Raw genomic sequence first — 23,517 nt, 5'->3', positions numbered from 1 at the left:
ACGCAGTGGGAGACGTGTTAGAGGGAGAGGAGAGAGTGGGGTCTTCTGCATTGGGTATTTCCTGTGTGGGGGGGGGGCTAATTTTTTTTTACTAGATTTAGATTATGAAGACACGCAGTCCTCTTTTATTGTCATTTGGTAATGCATGCATTAAGAAATGATACAATATTCCTCTGGTGTGATATCACAAAACTCAGGACAGACCAAGACTGAAAAAAACTAACAAAACCACATAATTATAACATATAGTGACAACAGTGCAACAATACCATAACTTGATGAAGAAGTCCATGAGCACAGTAAAAAGTTCAAAGTTTCTCAAATGTCCCACATCTCATGCAGACGGGAGAAGGAAGAAAAACTCTCCTTGCCATGCCCGACCACAGTCTGACTCTGAGTCACCCGAAAACTTTGACCCTCCGACACCGAGCACTGAGCGCCATCTCTGCCCGACCGATTCGACCTCAACCTCGGTCGCCAGCAGCAGGCAAGGCCGGGGATTTTCAGGCCTTCCCTCCGGAAGGTTCCCGGCCGCGCAGTCAGGACACCAGCGGACGGGCGTCTCAGAAATTTCTCCGGGTGTTCCTCTGTGCTTCCACGTCCATCTCCATCAAATCAGAATTGTCCACGGCCCCTATTTAACAGATACAATATCATTTTTCACCGGAGGGCAGCGGACGCGTGGCGTGCTGCTCTCTCTCCTCCCGTCTTGGAGGGACGGGATCTGTATGTGTGGGTGGGGCTTTCTGTTGTTATTTGAGCTAGGTTCATTTGGAGGGGCAGGACTGGGTGTGTGAAGAGCCTGTGGGTGCGGGGGGAGTGACTTTCCTGCGGGCGGGGCCAGGCCGAGGTGGGGGTTTGGGGCCTGCCTGCGATGCAGGGGACTGGCCGGCGAATGGCAGTCGGTCTGAACGCACCTCCCTCCCTCCCCAGGTATGACAGCAACGCGGCAGGAAGTTCGTCCAGCAGCCAGGAGGAGCAGAGCGACGACGAGAGGCACAAGAAGGTCCCGGCCAAGAAGCCGAAGATCGTCAAGGAGAAAGCCCCAAAGAAACGGGCTGAGGTAGGTGGCCCCGGGACTGTGTGACAGGACGGTGTGGAGGGAGATTCACTCTGTGTCTGACCCCGGGAGTGTGTGATGGGACGGTGTGGAAGGAGATTCACTCTGTGTCTGACCCCGGGAGTCTGTGACGGGACAGTGTGGGGGGAGATTCACTCTGTGTCTGACCCCGGGAGTGTGTGATGGGATGGTGCGGAGGGAGATTCACTCTGTGTCTGACCCCGGGAGTGTGTGACAGGACGGTGTGGAGGGAGATTCACTCTGTGTCTGACCCCGGGAGTGTGTGATGGGACGGTGCGGAGGGAGATTCACTCTGTGTCTGACCCCGGGAGAGTGTGACGGGACGGTGTGGAGGGAGATTCACTCTGTGTCTGACCCCGGGAGTGTGTGGTGGGACGGTGCGGAGGGAGATTCACTCTGTGTCTGACCCCGGGAGTGTGTGATGGGACGGTGTGGTGGGAGATTCACCCCGTGTCTGACCCCGGGAGTGTGTGATGGGACGGTGCGGAGGGAGATTCACTCTGTGTCTGACCCCGGGAGTGTGTGATGGGACTGTGCGGAGGGAGATTCACCCTGTGTCTGACCCCGGGAGTGTGTGATGGGACGGTGTGGGGGGAGATTCACTCTGTGTGTCTGACCCCGGGAGTGTGTAACGGGACGGTGTGGAGGGAGATTCACTCTGTGTCTGACCCCGGGAGTGTGTGATGGGACGGTGTGGAAGGAGATTCACTCTGTGTCTGACCCCGGGAGTCTGTGACGGGACGGTGTGGGGGGAGATTCACTCTGTGTCTGACCCCGGGAGTGTGTGATGGGATGGTGCGGAGGGAGATTCACTCTGTGTCTGACCCCGGGAGTGTGTGACAGGACGGTGTGGAGGGAGATTCACTCTGTGTCTGACCCCGGGAGTGTGTGATGGGACGGTGCGGAGGGAGATTCACTCTGTGTCTGACCCCGGGAGAGTGTGACGGGACGGTGTGGAGGGAGATTCACTCTGTGTCTGACCCCGGGAGTGTGTGGTGGGACGGTGCGGAGGGAGATTCACTCTGTGTCTGACCCCGGGAGTGTGTGATGGGACGGTGTGGTGGGAGATTCACCCCGTGTCTGACCCCGGGAGTGTGTGATGGGACGGTGCGGAGGGAGATTCACTCTGTGTCTGACCCCGGGAGTGTGTGATGGGACTGTGCGGAGGGAGATTCACCCTGTGTCTGACCCCGGGAGTGTGTGATGGGACGGTGTGGGGGGAGATTCACTCTGTGTGTCTGACCCCGGGAGTGTGTAACGGGACGGTGTGGAGGGAGATTCACTCTGTGTCTGATCCCGGGAGTGTGTGATGGGACGGTGTGGAGGGAGATTCACTCTGTGTCTGACCCCGGGAGTGTGTGACGGGACGGTGCGGAGGGAGATTCACTCTGTGTCTGACCCCGGGAGTGTGTGATGGGACGGTGCGGAGGGAGATTCACTCTGTGTCTGACCCCGGGAGTGTGTGATGGGACGGTGTGGAGGGAGATTCACTCTGTGTTTGACCCCGGGAGTGTGTGATGGGACGGTGTGGAGGGAGATTCACTCTGTGTTTGACCCCGGGAGTGTGTGATGGGACGGTGTGGAGGGAGGTTCACTCTGTGTCTGACCCCGGGAGTGTGTGACGGGACGGTGCGGAGGGAGATTCACTCTGTGTCTGACCCCGGGAGTGTGTGATGGGACGGTGTGGAGGGAGATTCACTCTGTGTCTGACCCCGGGAATGTGCGATGGGACGGTGCGGAGGGAGATTCACTCTGTGTCTGACCCCGGGAGTGTGTGATGGGACGGTGCGGAGGGAGATTCACTCTGTGTCTGACCCCGGGAGTGTGTGATGGGACGGTGCGGAGGGAGATTCACTCTGTGTCTGACCCCGGGAGTGTGTGATGGGACGGTGCGGAGGGAGATTCACTCTGTGTCTGACCCCGGGAGTGTGTGATGGGACGAGGAAGGGTCTGACGCTGTGGATGATCTCACTGACACTCCGCAGGGTAAGAAGGGGAAGGAGAAGGACCCCAGCGCTCCCAAGCGGCCGATGTCTGCCTACATGCTGTGGCTGAATGCTAACCGGGAGAAGATTAAATCGGACAATCCTGGCATTAGTGTGACCGAACTCTCCAAGAAGGCAGGAGAGTTGTGGAAGGCCATGTCCAAGGATAAAAAGGAGGTGAGTGTTTTGGTTAACTGTCACCCCCTCCCTCCCACCCTGTCTCCGTCACCCCCTCCGTCCCCGTCTCCGTCACCCCCTCCCCGTCTCCGTCATCCCCTCCCTCCCCTACACCCCTCCCCGTCTCCGTCACCCCCTCCCTCCCCTACACCCCTCCCCGTCTCCCTCACCCCCTCCCCGTCTCCCTCACCCCCTCCCCGTCTCCCTCACCCCCTCCCTCCCCTACACCCCTCCCCGTCTCCGTCACCCCCTCCCCGTCTCCGTCACCCCCTCCCTCCCCGACACCCTTCCCCGTCTCAGTCGCCCCCTCCCTCACCTACACACCTCCCCGTCTCCGTCACCCCCTCCCTCCCCTACACCCCTCCCCATCTCCGTCACCCCCTCCCTCCCCTACACCCCTCCCCGTCTCCGTCACCCCCTCCTGTATCTGACACGCCCCTGTCTCTGTTGTCCTCTCTCTCCCCTGCGACCCTCCCTGGTTTGTGAGACGTTGGGCTCTGATATTTTCGCCCCCTCTCCCCTCTGCTCCGTCCCCACACGCCCGTCTCTCCCTGCAGGAGTGGGATGGAAAGGCGGCCCTGGCGAAGAAGGACTACGAGAAGAAAATGGACGACTACCGGATCAGCGGGAAGGCAGAGGCCTTCAGGAAGAAGTCAGTGTCTGGAAGGTGGGGATGGGTGTGTCTGTTTTTTTCACACACACAGACCGGTGGGAGTCTGGGATGTGCTGCCCAGGGGTGGGTGGTTCGAGAGGCTGTCCGACAGACACGGGGAGATGCAGGGAATGGAGGGAGACGGAGATTGTACCAGCAGAAGGGATTTCGTTTAATCTGGCACAGAGTTCGTGGGAATGAACCTATCGAATATTGAAAGGCCTCTACACTGGATGTGGAGAGGATGTTTCCTGTAGTGGGAGAGTCTACGACCAGAGGACACAGACAGAGTGGATGTGGAGAGGATGTTTCCTATAGTGGGGGAGTCTGGGACCAGAGGACACAGATAGAGTGGATGTGGAGAGGATGTTTCCTGTAGTGGGGGGAGTCTAGGACCAGAGGACACAGATAGAGTGGATGTGGAGAGGATGTTTCCTATAGTGGGAGAGTCTACGACCAGAGGACACAGATAGAGTGGATGTGGAGAGGATGTTTCCTATAGTGGGAGAGTCTCGGACCAGAGGACACAGATAGAGTGGATGTGGAGAGGATGTTTCCTATAGTGGGAGAGTCTACGACCAGAGGACACAGATAGAGTGGATGTGGAGAGGATGTTTCCTGTAGTGGGGGAGTCTAGGACCAGAGGACACAGATAGAGTGGATGTGGAGAGGATGTTTCCTGTAGTGGGGGAGTCTAGGACCAGAGGACACAGATAGAGTGGATGTGGAGAGGATGTTTCCTATAGTGGGGGAGTCTGGGACCAGAGGACACAGATAGAGTGGATGTGGAGAGGATGTTTCCTGTAGTGGGGGGAGTCTAGGACCAGAGGACACAGATAGAGTGGATGTGGAGAGGATGTTTCCTGTAGTGGGGGAGTCTAGGACCAGAGGACACAGATAGAGTGGATGTGGAGAGGATGTTTCCTATAGTGGGGGAGTCTAGGACCAGAGGACACAGATAGAGTGGATGTGGAGAGGATGTTTCCTGTAGTGGGGGAGTCTAGGACCAGAGGACACAGATAGAGTGGATGTGGAGAGGATGTTTCCTGTGGTGGGGGAGTCTCGGACCAGAGGACACAGATAGAGTGGATGTGGAGAGGATGTTTCCTGTAGTGGGGGAGTCTAGGACCAGAGGACACAGATAGAGTGGATGTGGAGAGGATGTTTCCTGTAGTGGGTGAGTCTAGGACCAGAGGACACAGATAGAGTGGATGTGGAGAGGATGTTTGCTATCGTGGGGGAGTCTCGGACCAGAGGACACAGATAGAGTGGATGTGGAGAGGATGTTTCCTGTAGTGGGGGGAGTCTAGGACCAGAGGACACAGATAGAGTGGATGTGGAGAGGATGTTTCCTGTAGTGGGGGGAGTCTAGGACCAGAGGACACAGATAGAGTGGATGTTCCGATTCAACAGGTAGACCGGGACCCTGGGGAGTATTGTAGTACTCGGGGTACAGGGACACAGTTCTCTGAAAGTGGGGTCACAGGTAGACAGGGACACTGGGGAGTCTTGTAGAGCAGAGGGACCTCGGGGTACGGGGACACAGTTCTCTGTAAGTGGGGTCACCGGTAGACCGGGACCCCGGGGAGTCTTGTAGAGCAGAGGGACCTCGGGGTACGGGGACACAGTTCTCTGAAAGTGGGGTCACCGGTAGCCCGGGACCCCGGGGAGTCTTGTAGAGCAGAGGGACCTCGGGGTACGGGGACACAGTTCTCTGAAAGTGGGGTCACCGGTAGACCGGGACCCCGGGGAGTCTTGTAGAACAGAGGGACCTCGGGGTACGGAGACACAGTTCTCTGTAAGTGGGGTCACCGGTAGACCGGGACCCCGGGGAGTCTTGTAGAACAGAGGGACCTCGGGGTACGGGGACACAGATCTCTGTAAGTGGGGTCACCGGTAGACCGGGACCCCGGGGAGTCTTGGAGAACAGAGGGACCTCGGGGTACGGGGACACAGATCTCTGTAAGTGGGGTCACCGGTAGACCGGGACCCCGGGGAGTCTTGGAGAACAGAGGGACCTCGGGGTACGGGGACACAGATCTCTGTAAGTGGGGTCACCGGTAGACCGGGACCCCGGGGAGTCTTGCAGAACAGAGGGACCTCGGGGTACGGAGACACAGTTCTCTGTAAGTGGGGTCACCGGTAGACCGGGACCCCGGGGAGTCTTGTAGAACAGAGGGACCTCGGGGTACGGGGACACAGATCTCTGTAAGTGGGGTCACCGGTAGACCGGGACCCCGGGGAGTCTTGGAGAACAGAGGGACCTCGGGGTACGGGGACACAGATCTCTGTAAGTGGGGTCACCGGTAGACCGGGACCCCGGGGAGTCTTGGAGAACAGAGGGACCTCGGGGTACGGGGACACAGATCTCTGTAAGTGGGGTCACCGGTAGACCGGGACCCCGGGGAGTCTTGCAGAACAGAGGGACCTCGGGGTACGGGGACACAGTTCTCTGTAAGTGGGGTCACCGGGAGACCGGGACCCCGGGGAGTCTTGTAGAACAGAGGGACCTCGGGGTACGGGGACACAGTTCTCTGAAAGTGGGTCACAGGTAGACAGGCCGGTGAAGAAGACGTTTGTCACGCCGGCCTTCGTCGGTCAGGGCACCGAGTACAGGAGACGGGAGGTCACTTCACAGTTGTACAAGACGTCGGTGAGGCCGCACTTGGAGTACTGTGTTCGGTTTTTGGTCGTCCTGCTGTGGGAGAGATGCCGTCGAGCTGGGAAGAGTGCAGAGGGAGATTTAGGAGGATGTCGCCGGGACTCGAGGGACTGAGTTACGGAGAGAGTTCGGGCAGGTTGGGACTTTATTCCCTGGAGTGTAGGGGTGACCTTACAGAGGTGTGTAAAACCACGAGGGGCACAGATAGGGTGAATGTGCACAGACTTTTCCCCAGGGTCGGGGAATCAGGAACCAGAGGGCACAGGAGACGGAGAAAGAGATTTGATAGGGGACCAAGAGGCAAATTTTCACCCAGAGAGTGGTCCGTCTATGGAATGAGCTGCCAGAGGAAGTAGTCGGGGCAGGTACATTGACGACACTCGGACAGGGACACGGATAGGGAAGGTTTAGAGGGATACGGGTGGTCTGTCTGTGGAATGAGCTGCCAGGGGAAGTGGTCGGGGCAGGTACATTGACGACACTCGGACAGGGACACGGATAGGAAAGGTTTAGAGGGATACGGGTGGTCTGTCTGTGGAACGAGCTGCCAGAGGAAGTGATCGAGGCAGGTACATTGACGACACTCGGACAGGGACACGGATAGGAAAGGTTTAGAGGGATACGGGTGGTCTGTCTGTGGAATGAGCTGCCAGGGGAAGTGATCGGGGCAGGTACATTAACCACACTCGGACAGGGACACGGGTAGGAAAGGTTTAGAGGGATACGGGTGGTCTGTCTGTGGAACGAGCTGCCAGAGGAAGTGGTCGGGGCAGGTACATTGACGACACTCGGACAGGGACACGGATAGGAAAGGTTTAGAGGGATACGGGTGGTCTGTCTGTGGAATGAGCTGCCAGAGGGAGTGGTCAAGGCAGGTACATTGACGACACTCGGACAGGGACACGGATAGGAAAGGTTTAGAGGGATACGGGTGGTCTGTCTGTGGAATGAGCTGCCAGAGGAAGTGGTCGGGGCAGGTACATTGACGACACTCGGACAGGGACACGGATAGGAAAGGTTTAGAGGGATACGGGTGGTCTGTCTGTGGAACGAGCTGCCAGAGGAAGTGATCGAGGCAGGTACATTGACGACACTCTGACAGGGACACGGATAGGAAAGGTTTAGAGGGATACGGGTGGTCTGTCTGTGGAATGAGCTGCCAGGGGAAGTGATCGGGGCAGGTACATTAACCACACTCGGACAGGGACACGGATAGGAAAGGTTTAGAGGGATACGGGTGGTCTGTCTGTGGAACGAGCTGCCAGAGGAAGTAGTCGGGGCAGGTACATTGACGACACTCGGACAGGGACACGGGTAGGAAAGGTTTAGAGGGATACGGGTGGTCTGTCTGTGGAATGAGCTGCCAGAGGAAGTGGTCAAGGCAGGTACATTGACGACACTCGGACAGGGACACGGATAGGGAAGGTTTAGAGGGATACGGGTGGTCCGTCTGTGGAACGAGCTGCCAGGGGAAGTGATCGAGGCAGGTACATTAACAACACTCGGACAGGGACACGGATAGGAAAGGTTTAGAGGGATACGGGTGGTCTGTCTGTGGAACGAGCTGCCAGAGGAAGTAGTCGGGGCAGGTACATTGACGACACTCAGACAGGGACACGGATAGGAAAGGTTTAGAGGGATACGAGTGGTCTGTCTATGGAACGAGTTGCCAGAGGAAGTGACCGAGGCAGGTACATTGACGACACTCGGACAGGGACACGGATAGGAAAGGTTTAGAGGGATACGGGTGGTCTGTTTACAGAACGAGCTGCCAGAGGAAGTGGTCGGGGCAGGTACATTGACGACACTCGGACAGGGACACGGATAGGGAAGGTTTAGAGGGATACGGGTGGTCTGTCTGTGGAACAAGCTGCCAGAGGAAGTGGTCGGGGCAGGTACATTGACGACACTCTGACAGGGACACGGATAGGAAAGGTTTAGAGGGATACGGGTGGTCTGTCTGTGGAACAGGTTGCCAGAGGAAGTGGTCGAGGCAGCTACATTAACGACACTCGGACAGGGACACGGATAGGGAAGGTTTAGAGGGGTACGGGACTGGCTTGGCTGGAGATGCAGCAAAGGGGCCTTAGCTCTGCACCGTGGGACTCTGACACCCGTCTTTCCCCCCTCCCCTTTCAGGGACTCGCCCAAGAAGTCGAAGGGCAAAGGAGAGAAGACGACGAGCTCCCGGACAATGTCCAAGAGCCCTGTCAAAGGTATCAACGACAGTTACAAGAGCAAAGAGTTTGTGTCTAGTGATGAGAGCTCCTCAGGCAGCGAGGTGAGCGTCAGCGTAGGAGGGGGGCGGCTGAGGGTCACGGCGCCGGGGGCATTGGGTGATTGGGTGAGGAGGGGAGACGAGGGGCCCCCGGGAGTGGGGTGGGGGCGAAGAGGGCCTCACGGGGGGGGGGGGGGTTGGAATGGTTTTCTCCAGAAACGTACTGACTGTCTCCCTTTACCTCTCTCCCCCCAACACACACACACCCCCCCGGACCAGGATTCAGATAAAGGTGCCAGCAGTGTGGCCTCCTCCGAGGGTTCGGGATCGGACTAGGCTGTGTGGGCGAGGGTGACGGGGCACAGAAATTTCTGCCCCCCCCAACCCCTTGTTGTCTTCGCTCCGGGGCGGAGTGAAGTGGGGAGGGCCAGGACTGTGGAAACCCTCCCTCCCCCCCTGGCTGAACGGAATAAAGGAAGTCTTTTTTTTTGTAATCTTCTCGTGTCCTGCGTTTTCTGACTTTCGGAAGGTCGAGTGTGACGGTCCTGCGCAGTCTGGAGGGCGGGATTTTTACCGGTGTGGGGGCTCCGGAGGGAGGGGGGAATCTTGGGGTCCTGGTCCATAAATCCCTCAAAAGTCTTTGTGCGAATTGGCGGGGTGCTTTCGATCGTGCACAGGGGGACACAGCCAGCGGACTGTCACTTATTAATCGCATTGTCAGTGGGGCACGTCAACAGCGTTTTGGCCAACCAGGCCTCCTCCCGTCCACGGGCAGTCCTCTGGCGCCAGGGGGACCGGACCCTGGGCACAGGCTGCAGATTCACCGGCTGTCGCGTGATGCCCGGACCGTCGGTATACAACTCCCCTACTTCCCTGACCCTGAGCCCGAGCTGACATGCCTCCATCTCCCCCTCTCCGTCCCCCCGCACGGAGGGGGATAAGCTGTCGACCCTCTGCGTCAGGATGGAAAACGTCGACTGTTTCCTCCCCACTGTGGATGTTGCCCGACCCGCAGAGCTCCCCCGGCATTTTGTGAGCGTCGCTCAGCGTTTCCGGCGTCTGCAGAACCTCGTGCGTCCGCGAGAACCGGCTGTGGAACAAACTGCTGGAGTGGACTGATCAAAGATCGAGAGCCCTCCCAGCGTATATGACTTACTAAACTCTTCTCGGGTTTCCAGCGGGTGCAGGTATGGGTCACAACCGTCATGAGAAACTCTGCCATCTTCATCACCGATGATACCTGAGCCTGTCTAGTCCGATGGTATTTACACCCCCGACGTCCATTCCTCCTGATTGGTTAGTCCTCAGCCAATCAGGTTTCCTCTGCCCCACCTTGTTTACAATCGAATTCCAGTTCTCACTTGGAGTGAGACCTTCGTCCTTGTTAAAATTCTGTTCCTCGAGTTTTATTTCAATGGTCTCCTTCACCAGGCGGTCCCGGAGGCCATTGCCGTGGCCCAGTAGCTGTGTGTCAAAGTCAGTCCTCCGGCCGTTGTGAATACAGTGTTCAGCTGCGGCCGGTGTCTCCCGGATTCACCTCCTGGGCTCCTTGATGGCAGGCTCCTGTCGTGTGTCCCGTCTGGCAGATGTTCCCTGCTCCTCGTGCACAGAGGATCCCGCAAACTGCAACAAGGAGGAATCCGTCACGACTGCCCATATTCCCACTGTTTCTGGAAGGATCACCAGGATCCTGAGGAAATACCAGATTAATACCACCTACAACCCCGTAAGGAGGCTGCAATCCCAGCCCACGTGGGGGCGAAGATGATCTGGGACTGAGGTCGGGTGGCTTTTTACAGGACCCTCTGTGCACGAGGAGCAGGGAACATCTGCCAGACGGGACACACGACAGGAGCCTGCCATCAAGGAGCCCAGGAGGTGAATCCGGGAGACACCGGCCGTAGCTGAACACTGTATTCACAACGGCCGGAGGACTGACTTTGACACAGAACCACTGGGCCACGGCAACGGCCTCCGGGACCGCCTGGTGAAGGGGACCATTGAAATAAAACTCGAGGAACAGAATTTCAACAAAAGACGAAGCTCTCGCTCCAAGATCTGGAATTCCAGTGGAAGCAAGGTGAGAGAGCAGAAACCTGATTGGTTAGGCCTCATCCAATCAGGAGGGATGGACGTCGGGGGTATAAACACCACCGGACTGGACGTGCCCAGGCATCACCCCGGATGAAGATGGCAGAGTTTTCGTCATCAAAGCGTCGGTTACGATAGATTCCTGTATCCGGTTGGAAGCCCGACAAGAGATTAAACTGAGTGAACTTGTACAGGTGATTATACCAACACTCAAGCAGAAACAACCAAAGTGAAACAGGAAGAATAAGTTTGTCCCCTAATCCCGCTGCAGTGAGTCCCCGCTGCCAGATTGCACCCATGCAGACAATTCACCCGACCCAGACATCTCTGCAAAAGCAGAGGAAACCCACGGGGAGACAGCACGCAACTCCTTACGGCCGTGGGAGTCGAACCTGGGTTGCAGGCGCTGTGAGGCAATCTGTTAACCGTCACGCTGCCCAGAGGGTGGTCCGATTACGGAACGAGCTGCCAGAGGAAGTGGTCGGGGCAGGTACATTGACGACACTCGGACAGGGACACGGATAGGAAAGGTTTAGAGGGATACGGGTGGTCTGTCTGTGGAATGAGCTGCCAGAGGGAGAGGTCGGGGCAGGTACATTGACGACACTCGGACAGGGACACGGATAGGAAAGGTTTAGAGGGATACGGGTGGTCCGTCTGTGGGACGAGCTGCCAGAGGAAGTGATCGAGGCAGGTACATTGACGACACTCGGACAGGGACACGGGTAGGAAAGGTTTAGAGGGATACGGGTGGTCTGTCTGTGGAATGAGCTGCCAGAGGAAGTGACCGAGGCAGGTACATTGACGACACTCGGACAGGGACACGGATAGGAAAGGTTTAGAGGGATACGGGTGGTCTGTCTGTGGAACGAGCTGCCAGAGGGAGAGGTCGGGGCAGGTACATTGACGACACTCGGACAGGGACACGGATAGGAAAGGTTTAGAGGGATACGGGTGGTCTGTCTATGGAACGAGCTGCCAGAGGGAGAGGTCGGGGCAGGTACATTGACGACACTCGGACAGGGACACGGATAGGAAAGGTTTAGAGGGATACGGGTGGTCTGTCTGTGGAATGAGCTGCCAGAGGAAGTGATCGAGGCAGGTACATTGACGACACTCGGACAGGGACACGGGTAGGAAAGGTTTAGAGGGATACGGGTGGTCCGTTTATGGAATGAGCTGCCAGAGGAAGTGATCGAGGCAGGTACATTGACGACACTCGGACAGGGACACGGATAGGAAAGGTTTAGAGGGATACGGGTGGTCCATCTGTGGAACGAGCTGCCAGAGGAAGTGGTCAAGGCAGGTACATTGACGACACTCGGACAGGGACACGGATAGGAAAGGTTTAGAGGGATACGGGTGATCTGTCTGTGGAACAGGCTGCCAGAGGAAGTGATCGAGGCAGGTACATTGACGACACTCGGACAGGGACACGGATAGGAAAGGTTTAGAGGGATACGGGTGGTCTGTCTGTGGAACGAGCTGCCAGAGGAAGTGATCGAGGCAGGTACATTGACGACACTCGGACAGGGACACGGATAGGAAAGGTTTAGAGGGATACGGGTGGTCCATCTGTGGAACGAGCTGCCAGAGGAAGTGGTCAAGGCAGGTACATTGACGACACTCGGACAGGGACACGGATAGGAAAGGTTTAGAGGGATACGGGTGGTCCATCTGTGGAACGAGCTGCCAGAGGAAGTGGTCAAGGCAGGTACATTGACGACACTCGGACAGGGACACGGATAGGAAAGGTTTAGAGGGATACGGGTGGTCTGTCTGTGGAACAGGCTGCCAGAGGAAGTGATCGAGGCAGGTACATTGACGACACTCGGACAGGGACACGGATAGGAAAGGTTTAGAGGGATACGGGTGGTCTGTCTGTGGAACAGGCTGCCAGAGGAAGTGGTCAAGGCAGGTACATTGACGACACTCGGACAGGGACACGGATAGGAAAGGTTTGGAGGGATATGCTGGTGAGGGACATTCATCACCATGGCTTCCCTGGGGGGAAAATCAGACCTGAACCATCTGTTGGAAATGTTTGAGGAAATGCCAGGCGGAATGGACAAAGGGGAACCGGTGGATGTGGTACGCTTGGGTTTTCAGAAGATCTTTGGCAAGGTGCCACACGAGGCTGCCTGACAAGCTCCAAGCCCGTGGTATTACAGGAAAGAAACTTGCAATCGCTCAGGATGGAGGAGCAACACCTTGTTTTCCATCTGGTTAGCCTCCGACCTGATGGCGTGGACATCGATTTCTGGGCGTATGGGGGTAGGACACACACCGTGAACGGTGGGGAGTGTCAAGGGACAGGGAGACCTCGGTGTACGAGGGTCGGACACTGACCGTGAATGATTGGGTGTGTCGAGGGACGGGGGGACTCGGCGTACGAGGGTGGGACGTACACCGTGAATGATTGGGTGTGTCGAGGGACAGGGGGACTCGGCGTACGAGGGTAGGACACTGAACGGTGGGGAGTGTCGAGGGACAGGGGGACCTCGGCGTACGAGGGTCGGACACGCACCGTGAATGATTGGGTGTGTCGAGGGACAGGGGGACCTCGGCGTACGGGGGTAGGACACACACCGTGAACGGTGGGGAGTGTCGAGGGACAGGGGAACCTCGGCGTACGAGAGTAGGACACACACTGTGAACAGTGGGTGTGTCGAGGGACGGGGGGACTCGGCGTACGAAGGTGGGACACTGACCGGTGGGGAGTGTCGAGGGACAGGGGAACCTCGGCGTACGAGAGTAGGACACACACTGTGAACAGTGGGTGTGTCGAGGGACAGGGGGACTCGGCGTACGAGGGTAGGACACTGACCGGTGGGGAGTGTCGAGGGACAGGGGGACCTCGGCGTACGAGGGTCAGACACGCACCGTGAATGATTGGGTGTGTCGAGGGACGGGGGGACTCGGCGTACGAGGGTGGGACGTACACCGTGAACAGTGGGGAGTGTCGAGGGACAGGGGGACTCGGCGTACGAGGGTAGGACACTGAACGGTGGGGAGTGTCGAGGGACGGGGACCTCGGCGTACGAGGGTCAGACACGCACCATGAATGATTGGGTGTGTCGAGGGACGGGGGGACTCGGCGTACGAGGGTGGGACACTGACCGGTGGGGAGTGTTGAGGGACGGGGGGACCTCTCACTACCTGAGGCAAACAGCCTCCCCCACGCACACAATCACAGGGGCGAGAGGGTGAGTTGAAGCGTATTTATTGAACAGTCGGAGAGAGAGAGATGAGATCGTTTGGCAATTCCCTCTCTCCTACACCACCCCTCCCACCTCGGAGCAGCCGGGGGGGGCAGGCATGGGACCCCCCCTCCAAAGTTTACCCTTTCCCCTCCTCCCTCATTCCCATTGACCCCTCTTTCCCCATCTCCCTCCCCCTCAAACCTTCTGTTTCCCCCTTCTACCTCTCCGTCTCCTCTCCCTGTCTGCCCTCCCTCCCTTGACCCAGACCCGAAGACACAGGAACACGATTAGGCCATTTGGCCCATCGAGTCCATGCTGCCATTTCATCACAGTCGATCCATTTTCCCCTCACCCTTCACCTTCCCAACCGCTCCCTCTCTCCCTCACCTCCAGGAGGGAGGGGCGGCCGAGGGGCCCCAGGCCTCGCCGAGGCGGAGGTGGGAGAGCCGGAAGCGGGCCTCCAGCTGGGAGGCGAGGCGGCGGAGGGCCAGGAGGGCCAGCAGGGCCTGGGAGAGCAGCAGGGCCAGGTAGAGCAGCGAGGAGGCCCACTCGGCCGGCAGCACCCAGAGGTGGGGGGTCAGCAGCTGGAACAGGAGCATCGGCAGCTGGAGCAGGAGGGTGAGGAGCCACGAGCCGGCCAGCTGGGGCACCTGAGGGATGGAGGGAGGAGGGTGAGTGACAGACAGAGGGGAGGGAGGGGGATGGGGGGACTGTATTTGACTCCCTCCTCCCTCCTCCCCCTCCCCCTCGTCTTATCCCTCCCTCCCAACTCCCCCCTCCTCATCCCTTCCAACTCTCTCCCCTCCCTCCTCCCCCTCCTCCCTCCCCCTCCCCCTCGTCTTATCCCTCCCTCCTCCCTCCCTCCCAACTCCCCCCTCCTCATCCCTTCCAACTCTCTTCCCTCCTCCCCCTCCCTCCTCCCCTCCCCCTCCCATCTTCCCCTCCTCCCATCTTCCCCTCCCTCCCCTCCTCCTATCTTCCCCTCCCTCCCCTCCTCCTATCTTCCCCTCCCTCCATCCTCCTATCTTCCCCTCCCTCCATCCTCCTATCCCCTCCATCCATCCTCCTATCCCCACCATCCATCCATTCTCCTCCCCTCCCCTCCCCTCCCCTCCCCTCTCCTCCCCTCCCCTCCATCCATTCTCCTCCCCTCCCCTCCATCCATTCTCCTCCCCTCCCCTCTCCTCCCCTCCATCCATTCTCCTCCCCTCCCCTCCCCTCCCCTCCCCTCCATCCATTCCCCTCCCCTCCCCTCCCCTCCATCCATTCCCCTCCCCTCCCCTCCATTCTCCTCCCCTCCTCTTCCCCTCCCTCCCCTCCTCCTCTTCCCCCCTCCCCTCCTCCTCTTCCCCCCTCCCCTCCTCCCCTTCCCCCTCCCCTCCTCCCCTTCCCCCTCCCCTCCTCCTCTTCCCCCCCCTCCCCTCCTCCTCTTCCCCCCCTCCCCTCCTCCTCTTCCCCCTCCCCTCCTCCTCTTCCCCCTCCCCTCCTCCTCTTCCCCCCTCCCCTCCTCCTCTTCCCCTCCCTCCCCTCCTCCTCTTCCCCTCCCTCCCCTCCTCCTCTTCCCCTCCCTCCCCTCCTCCTCTTCCCCTCCTCCTCTTCCCCTCCCTCCCCTCCTCCTCTTCCCCTCCCTCCCCTCCTCCTCTTCCCCTCCCTCCCCTCCTCCTCTTCCTCTCCCTCCCCTCCTCTTCCTCTCCCTCCCCTCCTCCTCTTCCCCTCCCTCCATCCTCCTATCTTCCCCTCCCTCCATCCTCCTATCTTCCCCTCCCTTCATCCTCCTATCCCCTCCATCCATCCTCCTCCCCTCCCCTCCCCACCATCCATTCTCCTCCCCTCCCCTCTCCTCCCCTCCATCCATTCTCCTCCCCTCCCCTCTCCTCCCCTCCATCCATTCTCCTCCCCTCCCCTCTCCTCCCCTCTCCTCCCCTCCCCTCCATCCATTCTCCTCCCCTTCCCTTCCCCTCCCCTCCATCCATCCCTTCCCTTCCCCTCCATCCATCCCTTCCCCTCCATCCATCCCCTCCCCTCCCCTCCATCCATCCCCTCCCCTCCCCTCCATCCATCCCCTCCCCTCCCCTCCATCCATCCCCTCCCCTCCCCTCCATCCATCCCTTCCCCTCCCCTCCATCCATCCATTCTATCCTCTCCTCCCCTCCATCTTCCTATCATCCCCTCCCCCTCCCCCCCTCGCTGACCTTCTCCTGCAGATTGCCGACATATCCCAGGTACAGCCGGACGACCTCGACTAGCGTCATCACCAGTATCAGCGCGATCAGCGTGATTTGATAGTACGTGCTCAGGTATTCGTACTGGGGGGGTGAGACCGGAGAGACGCCATCAGACGTCGGAGCAGAATTAGGCCTTTCAGTCCATCGAGTCCGCCCCGCCATTCCATTGGGGTTGATGTATTATCCCTCTCAACCCCCCCCCACTCGCCTGACTTCTCTCTGACTAATGAGGAACCTGTCAAACTCTGCTTTAAATATACCCAGTGACTCGACCCCCACAGCCATCCGAGCAATGAATTCCAGATTCACCCCCCTACCCCCCCCCACTGCTACCGTGGGTACCAAAGTGTTGGAGGGGAGAGTGTGACTCCATCACAGCTGGGGGAGTCTGAGTGAGATCGGGGTTCAACCCCCATCGTCCCTCCGTAAGGAGTTTCTACGTTCCCTCCCCGCGAATGCGTGCGTTTCCTCTGGGTAACACGGTTTCCTCCCGCTGCTCAAAGACGTACCGGTTCGTAGGTCAGCTGGACATTGTGAACAGTCCCGTGAGCAGGTTGGGGTTCAGGAGTGGCTGGGCAACCCAGATGAAAGGGCGTCTTCCACACTGTATCTCAAAATAAATGTTTCTCTTCATCTCCGTTCTAAATGCACATCCCTCCATCCTAGACTCCCCCACTGTAGGAAACATCCTCTCCACATCCACTCTATCTGTGTCCTCTGGTCCCTGACTCCCCCACTACAGGAAACATCCTCTCCACATCCACTCTATCTGTGTCCTCTGGTCCTAGACTCCCCCACTACAGGAAACATCCTCTCCACATCCACTCTATCTGTGTCCTCTGGTCCGAGACTCCCCCACTACAGGAAACATCCTCTCCACATCCACTCTATCTGTGTCCTCTGGTCCTAGACTCCCCCACTATAGGAAGTGTCCTCCCCACATCCACTCTGTCGAGGCCTTTCACCATACGATAGATTTCAATGATATTCGATAACCCCTCATTCTTTTAAACTCTGGTGGCTAAAGGCCCATAAGTCAGAGTATTGAGTACGGGAGACGGGGTGTTATGTTGAAGTTGTATCAGACGTTGGTGAGATCTAATTTGGAGCAACACACATCAAAGTTGCTGGTGAACGCAGCAGGCCAAGCAGCATCTGTAGGAAGAGGTACAGTCAACATTTCGGGCCGAGACCCTTCGTCAGGACTAACTGAAGGAAGAGCGAGTAAGAGATTTGAAAGTGGGAGGGGGAGATCCAAAATGATAGGAGAAGACAGGAGGGGGACGGATGGAGCCAAGAGCTGGACAGGTGATAGGCAAAAGGGATACGAGAGGATCGTGGGACAGGAGGCCTAGAGAGAAAGACAAGGTGGGGGGGGGACCCAGAGGATGGGCAAGAGGTATATTCAGAGGGACAGAGGGAGAAAAAGGAGAGAGAGAGAAAGAATGTGTGTATATAAATAAATAACGGATGGGGTACGAGGGGGAGGTGGGGCATTAGTGGAAGTTAGAGAAGTCAATGTTCATGCCATCAGGTTGGAGGCTACCCAGACGGAATATAAGGTGTTGTTCCTCCAACCTGAGTGTGGCTTCATCTTTACAGTAGAGGAGGCCGTGGATAGACATATCAGAATGGGAATGGGATGTGGAATTAAAATGTGTGGCCACTGGGAGATCCTGCTTTCTCTGGCGGACAGAGCGTAGATGTTCAGCAAAGCGGTCTCCCAGTCTGTGTCGGGTCTCGCCAATATATAAAAGGCCACATCGGGAGCACCGGACGCAGTATATCACCCCAGCTGACTCACAGGTGAAGTGTTGCCTCACCTGGAAGGACTGTCTGGGGCCCTGAATGGTGGTAAGGGAGGAAGTGTAAGGGCATGTGTAGCACTTGTTCCGCTTACACGGATAAGTGCCAGGAGGGAGATCAGTGGGGAGCGATGGGGGGGACGAATGGACAAGGGAGTCGTATAGGGAGCGATCCCTGCGGAAAGCAGAGGGGGGGGGAGAGGAAAAGATGTGCTTAGTGGTGGGATCCCGTTGGAGGTAACTTCCGCCAACTCTGCTCTTAAACGCATCACCCCCATTTCACGTACATCTGCTCTCACTCCATCCTCCCGCCACCCCACTAGGAATAGGGTTCCCCTGGTCCTCACCTACCAACCCACCAGCCTCCGGGTCCAACATATTATTCTCCGTAACTTCCGCCACCTCCAACGAATTGTCAGGATGGAGTTCCTGGGACTGGACGCTATCTCTTCCAGTATGCTCAGGAGGAAAGCGATCAGCATAACCAGAGACACCACACACCCCCGGCCACTCCCTGTTCGAGGAGAACGCAGGGTGACTTGGACAGGCTGGGTGAGTGGGCAGATGCAGTTTAATGTGGATAAATGTGAGATTATCCACTCTGGTGGTAAGAACGGGAAGGCAGATTATTATCTAAATGGAGTGAAGTTAGGAAAAGGGGAAGTACAACGAGATCTAGGTGATCTTGTACATCAGTCACTGAAAGCAAGCATGCAGGTACAGCAGGCAGTGAAGAAAGCTAATGGCATGCTGGCCTTCATAACAAGGGGAATTGAGTATAAGAGCAAAGAGGTCCTTCTGCAGCTGTACAGGGCCCTGGTGAGACCACACCTGGAGTACTGTGTGCAGTTTTGGTCTCCAAATTTGAGGAAGGACACTCTTGCTATTGAGGGAGTGCAGCATAGGTTGTCGAGGTTAATTCCCGGGATGGTGGGACTGTCATATGTTGAAAGATTGGAGCGACTGGGCTTGTATACTCTGGAATTTAGGAGGCTGAGAGGGGATCTTATTGAAACATAATAAGATTATTAAGGGATTGGACACGCTGCAGGCAGGGAGCATGTTCCCGCTGATGGGTGAGTCCAGAACCAGAGGCCACAGTTTAAGAATAAGGGGTAGGCCATTTAGAACGGAGTTGAAAAACTTTTTCACCCAGAGAGTGGTGGATATATGGAATGCTCTGCCCCAGAAGGCTGTGGAGGCCAAGTCTCTGGATGCTTTCAAAAAAGAGATGGATAGAGCTCTTAAAGATAGCGGAGTGAAGGGATACGGGGATAAGACAGGAACTGGATATTGATTGTGGATGATCAGCCATGATCACAGTGAATGGTGGTGCTGGCTCGAAGGGCCGAATGGCCTACTCCTGCACCTACTGTCTATTGAAAGCGATCAGCGTAACCAGAGACACAGCGTGCCCCGGCCACTCCCTGTCTGAGCCGCCGCTGTCCAGCAAAAGGTTCAGGGCACTGAGAGCCAGAACGAATCGACTGAGGAACAGCTTCTATCCCAGAGCTGTGGCCTCGATCACACCAGTCAAGGGCAGAAACTGTGAGCACCCCACAAGGACTCCAATACTTGCACTAACCGCACTTTCTGCATTACTGCAATATTCTGGTATTGCTGCAACTTATTTTCTGCTACGTTATCTATTTAATACTGTTTTTCTATTACTGCCTTGTTTTTATCTACTGCTTTATTTAATTGCCTGAGAGGAAGCCAAACAGAGTTTCAGTGTACCTAGGGGGTCTGGGAATACAGATACAAAATTCCCTAAAAGTGGCGTCACAGGTAGATAGGGTCGTAAAGAGAGCTTTTGGTACATTGGCCTTTATTAATCAAAGTATTGAGTATAAGAGCTGGAATGTTATGATGAGGTTGTATAAGGCATTGGTGAGGCCGAATCTGGAGTATTGTGTTCAGTTTTGGTCACCAAATTACAGGAAGGATATTAATAAGGTTGAAAGAGTGCAGAGAAGGTTTACAAGGATGTTGCCGGGACTTGAGAAACTCAGTTACAGAGAAAGGTTGAATGGGTTAGGACTTTATTCCCTGGAGTGTAGAAGAATGAGGGGAGATTTGATAGAGGTATATAAAATTATGATGGGTATAGATAGAGTGAATGCAAGCAGGCTTTTTCCACTGAGGCAAGGGGAGAAAAAAACCAGAGGACATGGGTTCACGGTGAGGGGGGAAAAGTTTAAAGGGAACATTGAGGGGGCTTCTTCACACAGAGAGTGGTGGGAGTATGGAATGAGCTGCCAGACGAGGTGGTAAATGCGGGTTCTTTTTTAACACTTAAGAATAAATTGGACAGATACATGGATGGGAGGTGTATGGAGGGATATGGTCCGTGTGCAGGTCAGTGGGACTAGGCAGAAAATGGTTCGGCACAGCCAAGAAGGGCCAAAAGGCCTGTTTCTGTGCTGTAGTTTCTATGGTTTCTATGTATAAATGACAATAAAGATCATCCCATCCCATCCCATCCCCTATCTAAGCCTCTCATAATCTTATAAATCCCTTTCGGATCTCCCCTCAGCCTCCAGGGGGAAAAAAAACAACCCAAATTCACCCAGCCTCTCTCTCTCGACAGCACATGCCCTCGAAACCCTGGTGAACCTCTTCTGCACCCTCCACATCGTGTCCCTGTTAACGGGCAGCCCATGGTCGACGGTATCGCGCCCCCCCCCACCCCCCCGACGGAGGCACGGGGCAAGCGAGGCTGAAGTCAGCGAGGACGGCCTCTCCTCCTCTCCCTCTGCAGGAGGGGCGATCGATGCCGACCGGGGCTGATTCAAGACCAGGGGTTCCCCACTATTTCTGTGCTGTGGGACTCTTCCCCCCCCCCCCCGGTTCTAAACACAAGGCAGTGTCCATGACCCCCACCCCCCGTGGACACCATAGAAAATAGGTGCAGGAGTAGGCCATTCGGCCCTTCGAGCCTGCACCGCCATTCAGTACGATCATGGCTGATCATCCAACTCAGAACCCCGCCCCAGCCTTCCCTCCATACCCCCCGATCCCTTTAGCCACAAGGGCCATATCTAACTCCCTCTTAAATATCGCCAATGAACTGGCCTCAACTGCTTCCTGTGGCAGAGAATTCCACAGATTCACCACTCTCTGTGTGAAGAAGTTTTTCCTAATCTCGGTCCTAAAAGGCTTCCCCCTTATCCTCAAACTGTGACCCCTCGTTCTGGACTTCCCCAACATCGGGAACAATCTTCCTGCATCTCGCCTGTCCAATCCCTTTAGGATTTTATACGTTTCAATCAGATCCCCCCTCAATCTTCTAAATTCCAGCGAGTACAAGCCCAGTTCATCCAGTCTTTCTTCATATGAAAGTCCTGCCATCCCAGGAATCAATCTGGTGAACCTTCTCTGTACTCCCCCTATGGCAAGAATGTCTTTCCTCAGATCAGGGGACCAAAACTGCACACAATACTCCAGGTGTGGTCTCACCAAGGCCTTGTACAACTGCAGTAGTACCTCCCTGCTCCTGTACTCGAATCCTCTCGCTATAAATGCCAGCATACCATTCTCCTTTTTCACCGCCTGCTGTACCTGCATGCCCACTTTCAATGACTGGTGTATAATGACACCCAGGTCACGTTGCACCTCCCCTTTTCCTAATCGGCCATCATTCAGATAATAATCTGTTTTCCTGTTTTTGCCACCAAAGTCTTGTTTATTATTTATTGTAATGCCTGCACTTTATGCAGTCCTGGGTAGGTCTGTCGTCTAGTGTAGTTTCTGTGTTTTTTCTTACGTAGTTAGTTCAGTGTAGTTTCATGTCGCACCATGGTCCTGGAAACGACCTGGATGTGGGGGTAGAAGGGAGGGTTGGCAAGTTTGCAGACGACACAAAGGTTGGTGGTGTTGTAGATAGTGTAGAGGATTGTCGAAGATTGCAGAGAGACATTGATAGGATGCAGAAGTGGGCTGAGAAGTGGCAGATGGAGTTCAACCCAGAGAAGTGTGAGGTGGTACACTTTGGAAGGACAAACTCCAAGGCAGACTACAAAGTAAATGGCAGGATACTTGGTAGTGTGGAGGAGCAGAGGGATCTGGGGGTACATGTCCACAGATCCCTGAAAGTTGCCTCACAGGTGGATAGAGTAGTTAAGAAAGCTTATGGGGTGTTAGCTTTCATAAGTCGAGGGATAGAGTTTAAGAGTCACGATGTAATGATGCAGCTCTATAAAACCCTGGTTAGGCCACACTTGGAGTACTGTGTCCAGTTCTGGTCACCTCACTATAGGAAGGATGTGGAAGCATTGGAAAGGGTACAGAGGAGATTTACCAGGATGCTGCCTGGTTTAGAGAGTATGCATTATGATCAGAGATTAAGGGAGCTAGGGCTTTACTCTTTGGAGAGAAGTAGGATGATAGGAGACATGATAGAGGTGTACAAGATAATAAGAGGAATAGATAGAGTGGACAGCCAGCGCCTCTTCCCCAGGGCACCACTGCTCAATACAAGAGGACATGGCTTTAAGGTAAGGGGTGGGAAGTTGAAGGGGGATATTAGAGGAAGATTTTTTACTCAGAGAGTGGTTGGTGCATGGAATGCCCGAGTCAGTGGTGGAGGCAGATACACTAGTAAAATTTAAGAGACGAGCAGAGTACGTACACGTCGGCATGTATGACCCCGAGATGCATCTTCCTGCTGGCATCCGCAGTGAATCGAGGGAGTAATCACTCTAACAGGAGCAATCAAAGACTGGCCAACTCAGGCGTTCAGGCAAATACAAAAAGAAAGAAATAATAATAAATAAATGAGCAATAAATATCCAGAACATGAGATGAAAAGTCCTTGAAAGTGAGTCCATAGGTTGTAGGAACGTGATGGGAGAGTGAGATTCAAGAGCCTGATGGTTGAGGGGTGATAACTGTCCCTGAACCTGGTGGTGTGGGTCCTGAGGCTCCTGTACCTCCTTCCTGATGGTTGAGGGGTGATAACTGTCCCTGAACCTGGTGGTGTGGGTCCTGAGGCTCCTGTACCTCCTTCCTGATGGTTGAGGGGTGATAACTGTCCCTGAACCTGGTGGTGTGGGTCCTGAGGCTCCTGTACCTCCTTCCTGATGGTTGAGGGGTGATAACTGTCCCTGAACCTGGTGGTGTGGGTCCTGAGGCTCCTGTACCTCCTTCCTGATGGTTGAGGGGTGGTAACTGTCCCTGAACCTGGTGGTGTGGGTCCTGAGGCTCCTGTACCTCCTTCCTGATGGTTGAGGGGTGATAACCGTCCCCGAACCTGGTGGTGTGGGTCCTGAGGCTCCTGTACCTCCTTCCTGATGGTTGAGGGGTGATAACCGTCCCTGAACCTGGTGGTGTGGGTCCTGAGGCTCCTGTACCTCCTTCCCGATGGTTGAGGGGTGATAACCGTCCCTGAACCTGGTGGTGTGGGTCCTTAGGCTCCTG

General features: G+C 56.2%; 1 protein-coding gene and 1 pseudogene across 2 annotated transcripts; one reads left to right on the top strand and one right to left on the bottom strand.

Moving 5' to 3' along the window:
• LOC140192739 (FACT complex subunit SSRP1-like) overlaps positions 1-9,269 on the top strand; it is a 35,907-nt pseudogene extending 26,638 nt beyond the window's left edge.
• LOC140192740 (transmembrane protein 17-like) lies at positions 97-23,042 on the bottom strand. 2 transcript variants are annotated; one of them, XM_072250246.1, is made up of 5 exons: positions 22,730-23,042; positions 18,451-18,613; positions 16,262-16,375; positions 14,457-14,719; positions 97-634 (listed from the first exon to the last, which is right to left on the bottom strand). In XM_072250246.1, the coding sequence occupies exons 1-5, from the start codon at positions 22,756-22,758 to the stop codon at positions 616-618; spliced, it is 588 nt and encodes a 195-aa protein (XP_072106347.1). In that variant the 5' UTR covers positions 22,759-23,042; the 3' UTR covers positions 97-615. The 2 variants fall into 2 exon arrangements, with proteins under 2 accessions (XP_072106347.1, XP_072106348.1); XM_072250247.1 differs by lacking the exon at positions 22,730-23,042 and having other exon boundaries at positions 18,459-18,609.
• Positions 23,043-23,517: the final 475 nt, after the last annotated feature.

Source organism: Mobula birostris, unplaced genomic scaffold (assembly GCF_030028105.1).
Source record: "Mobula birostris isolate sMobBir1 unplaced genomic scaffold, sMobBir1.hap1 scaffold_2407, whole genome shotgun sequence".
Classification (NCBI taxonomy): Eukaryota; Metazoa; Chordata; class Chondrichthyes; order Myliobatiformes; family Myliobatidae; genus Mobula; species Mobula birostris.
Note: the sequence above shows the minus strand (reverse complement) of the source record. Positions and strands in the feature narration are given on the sequence as shown.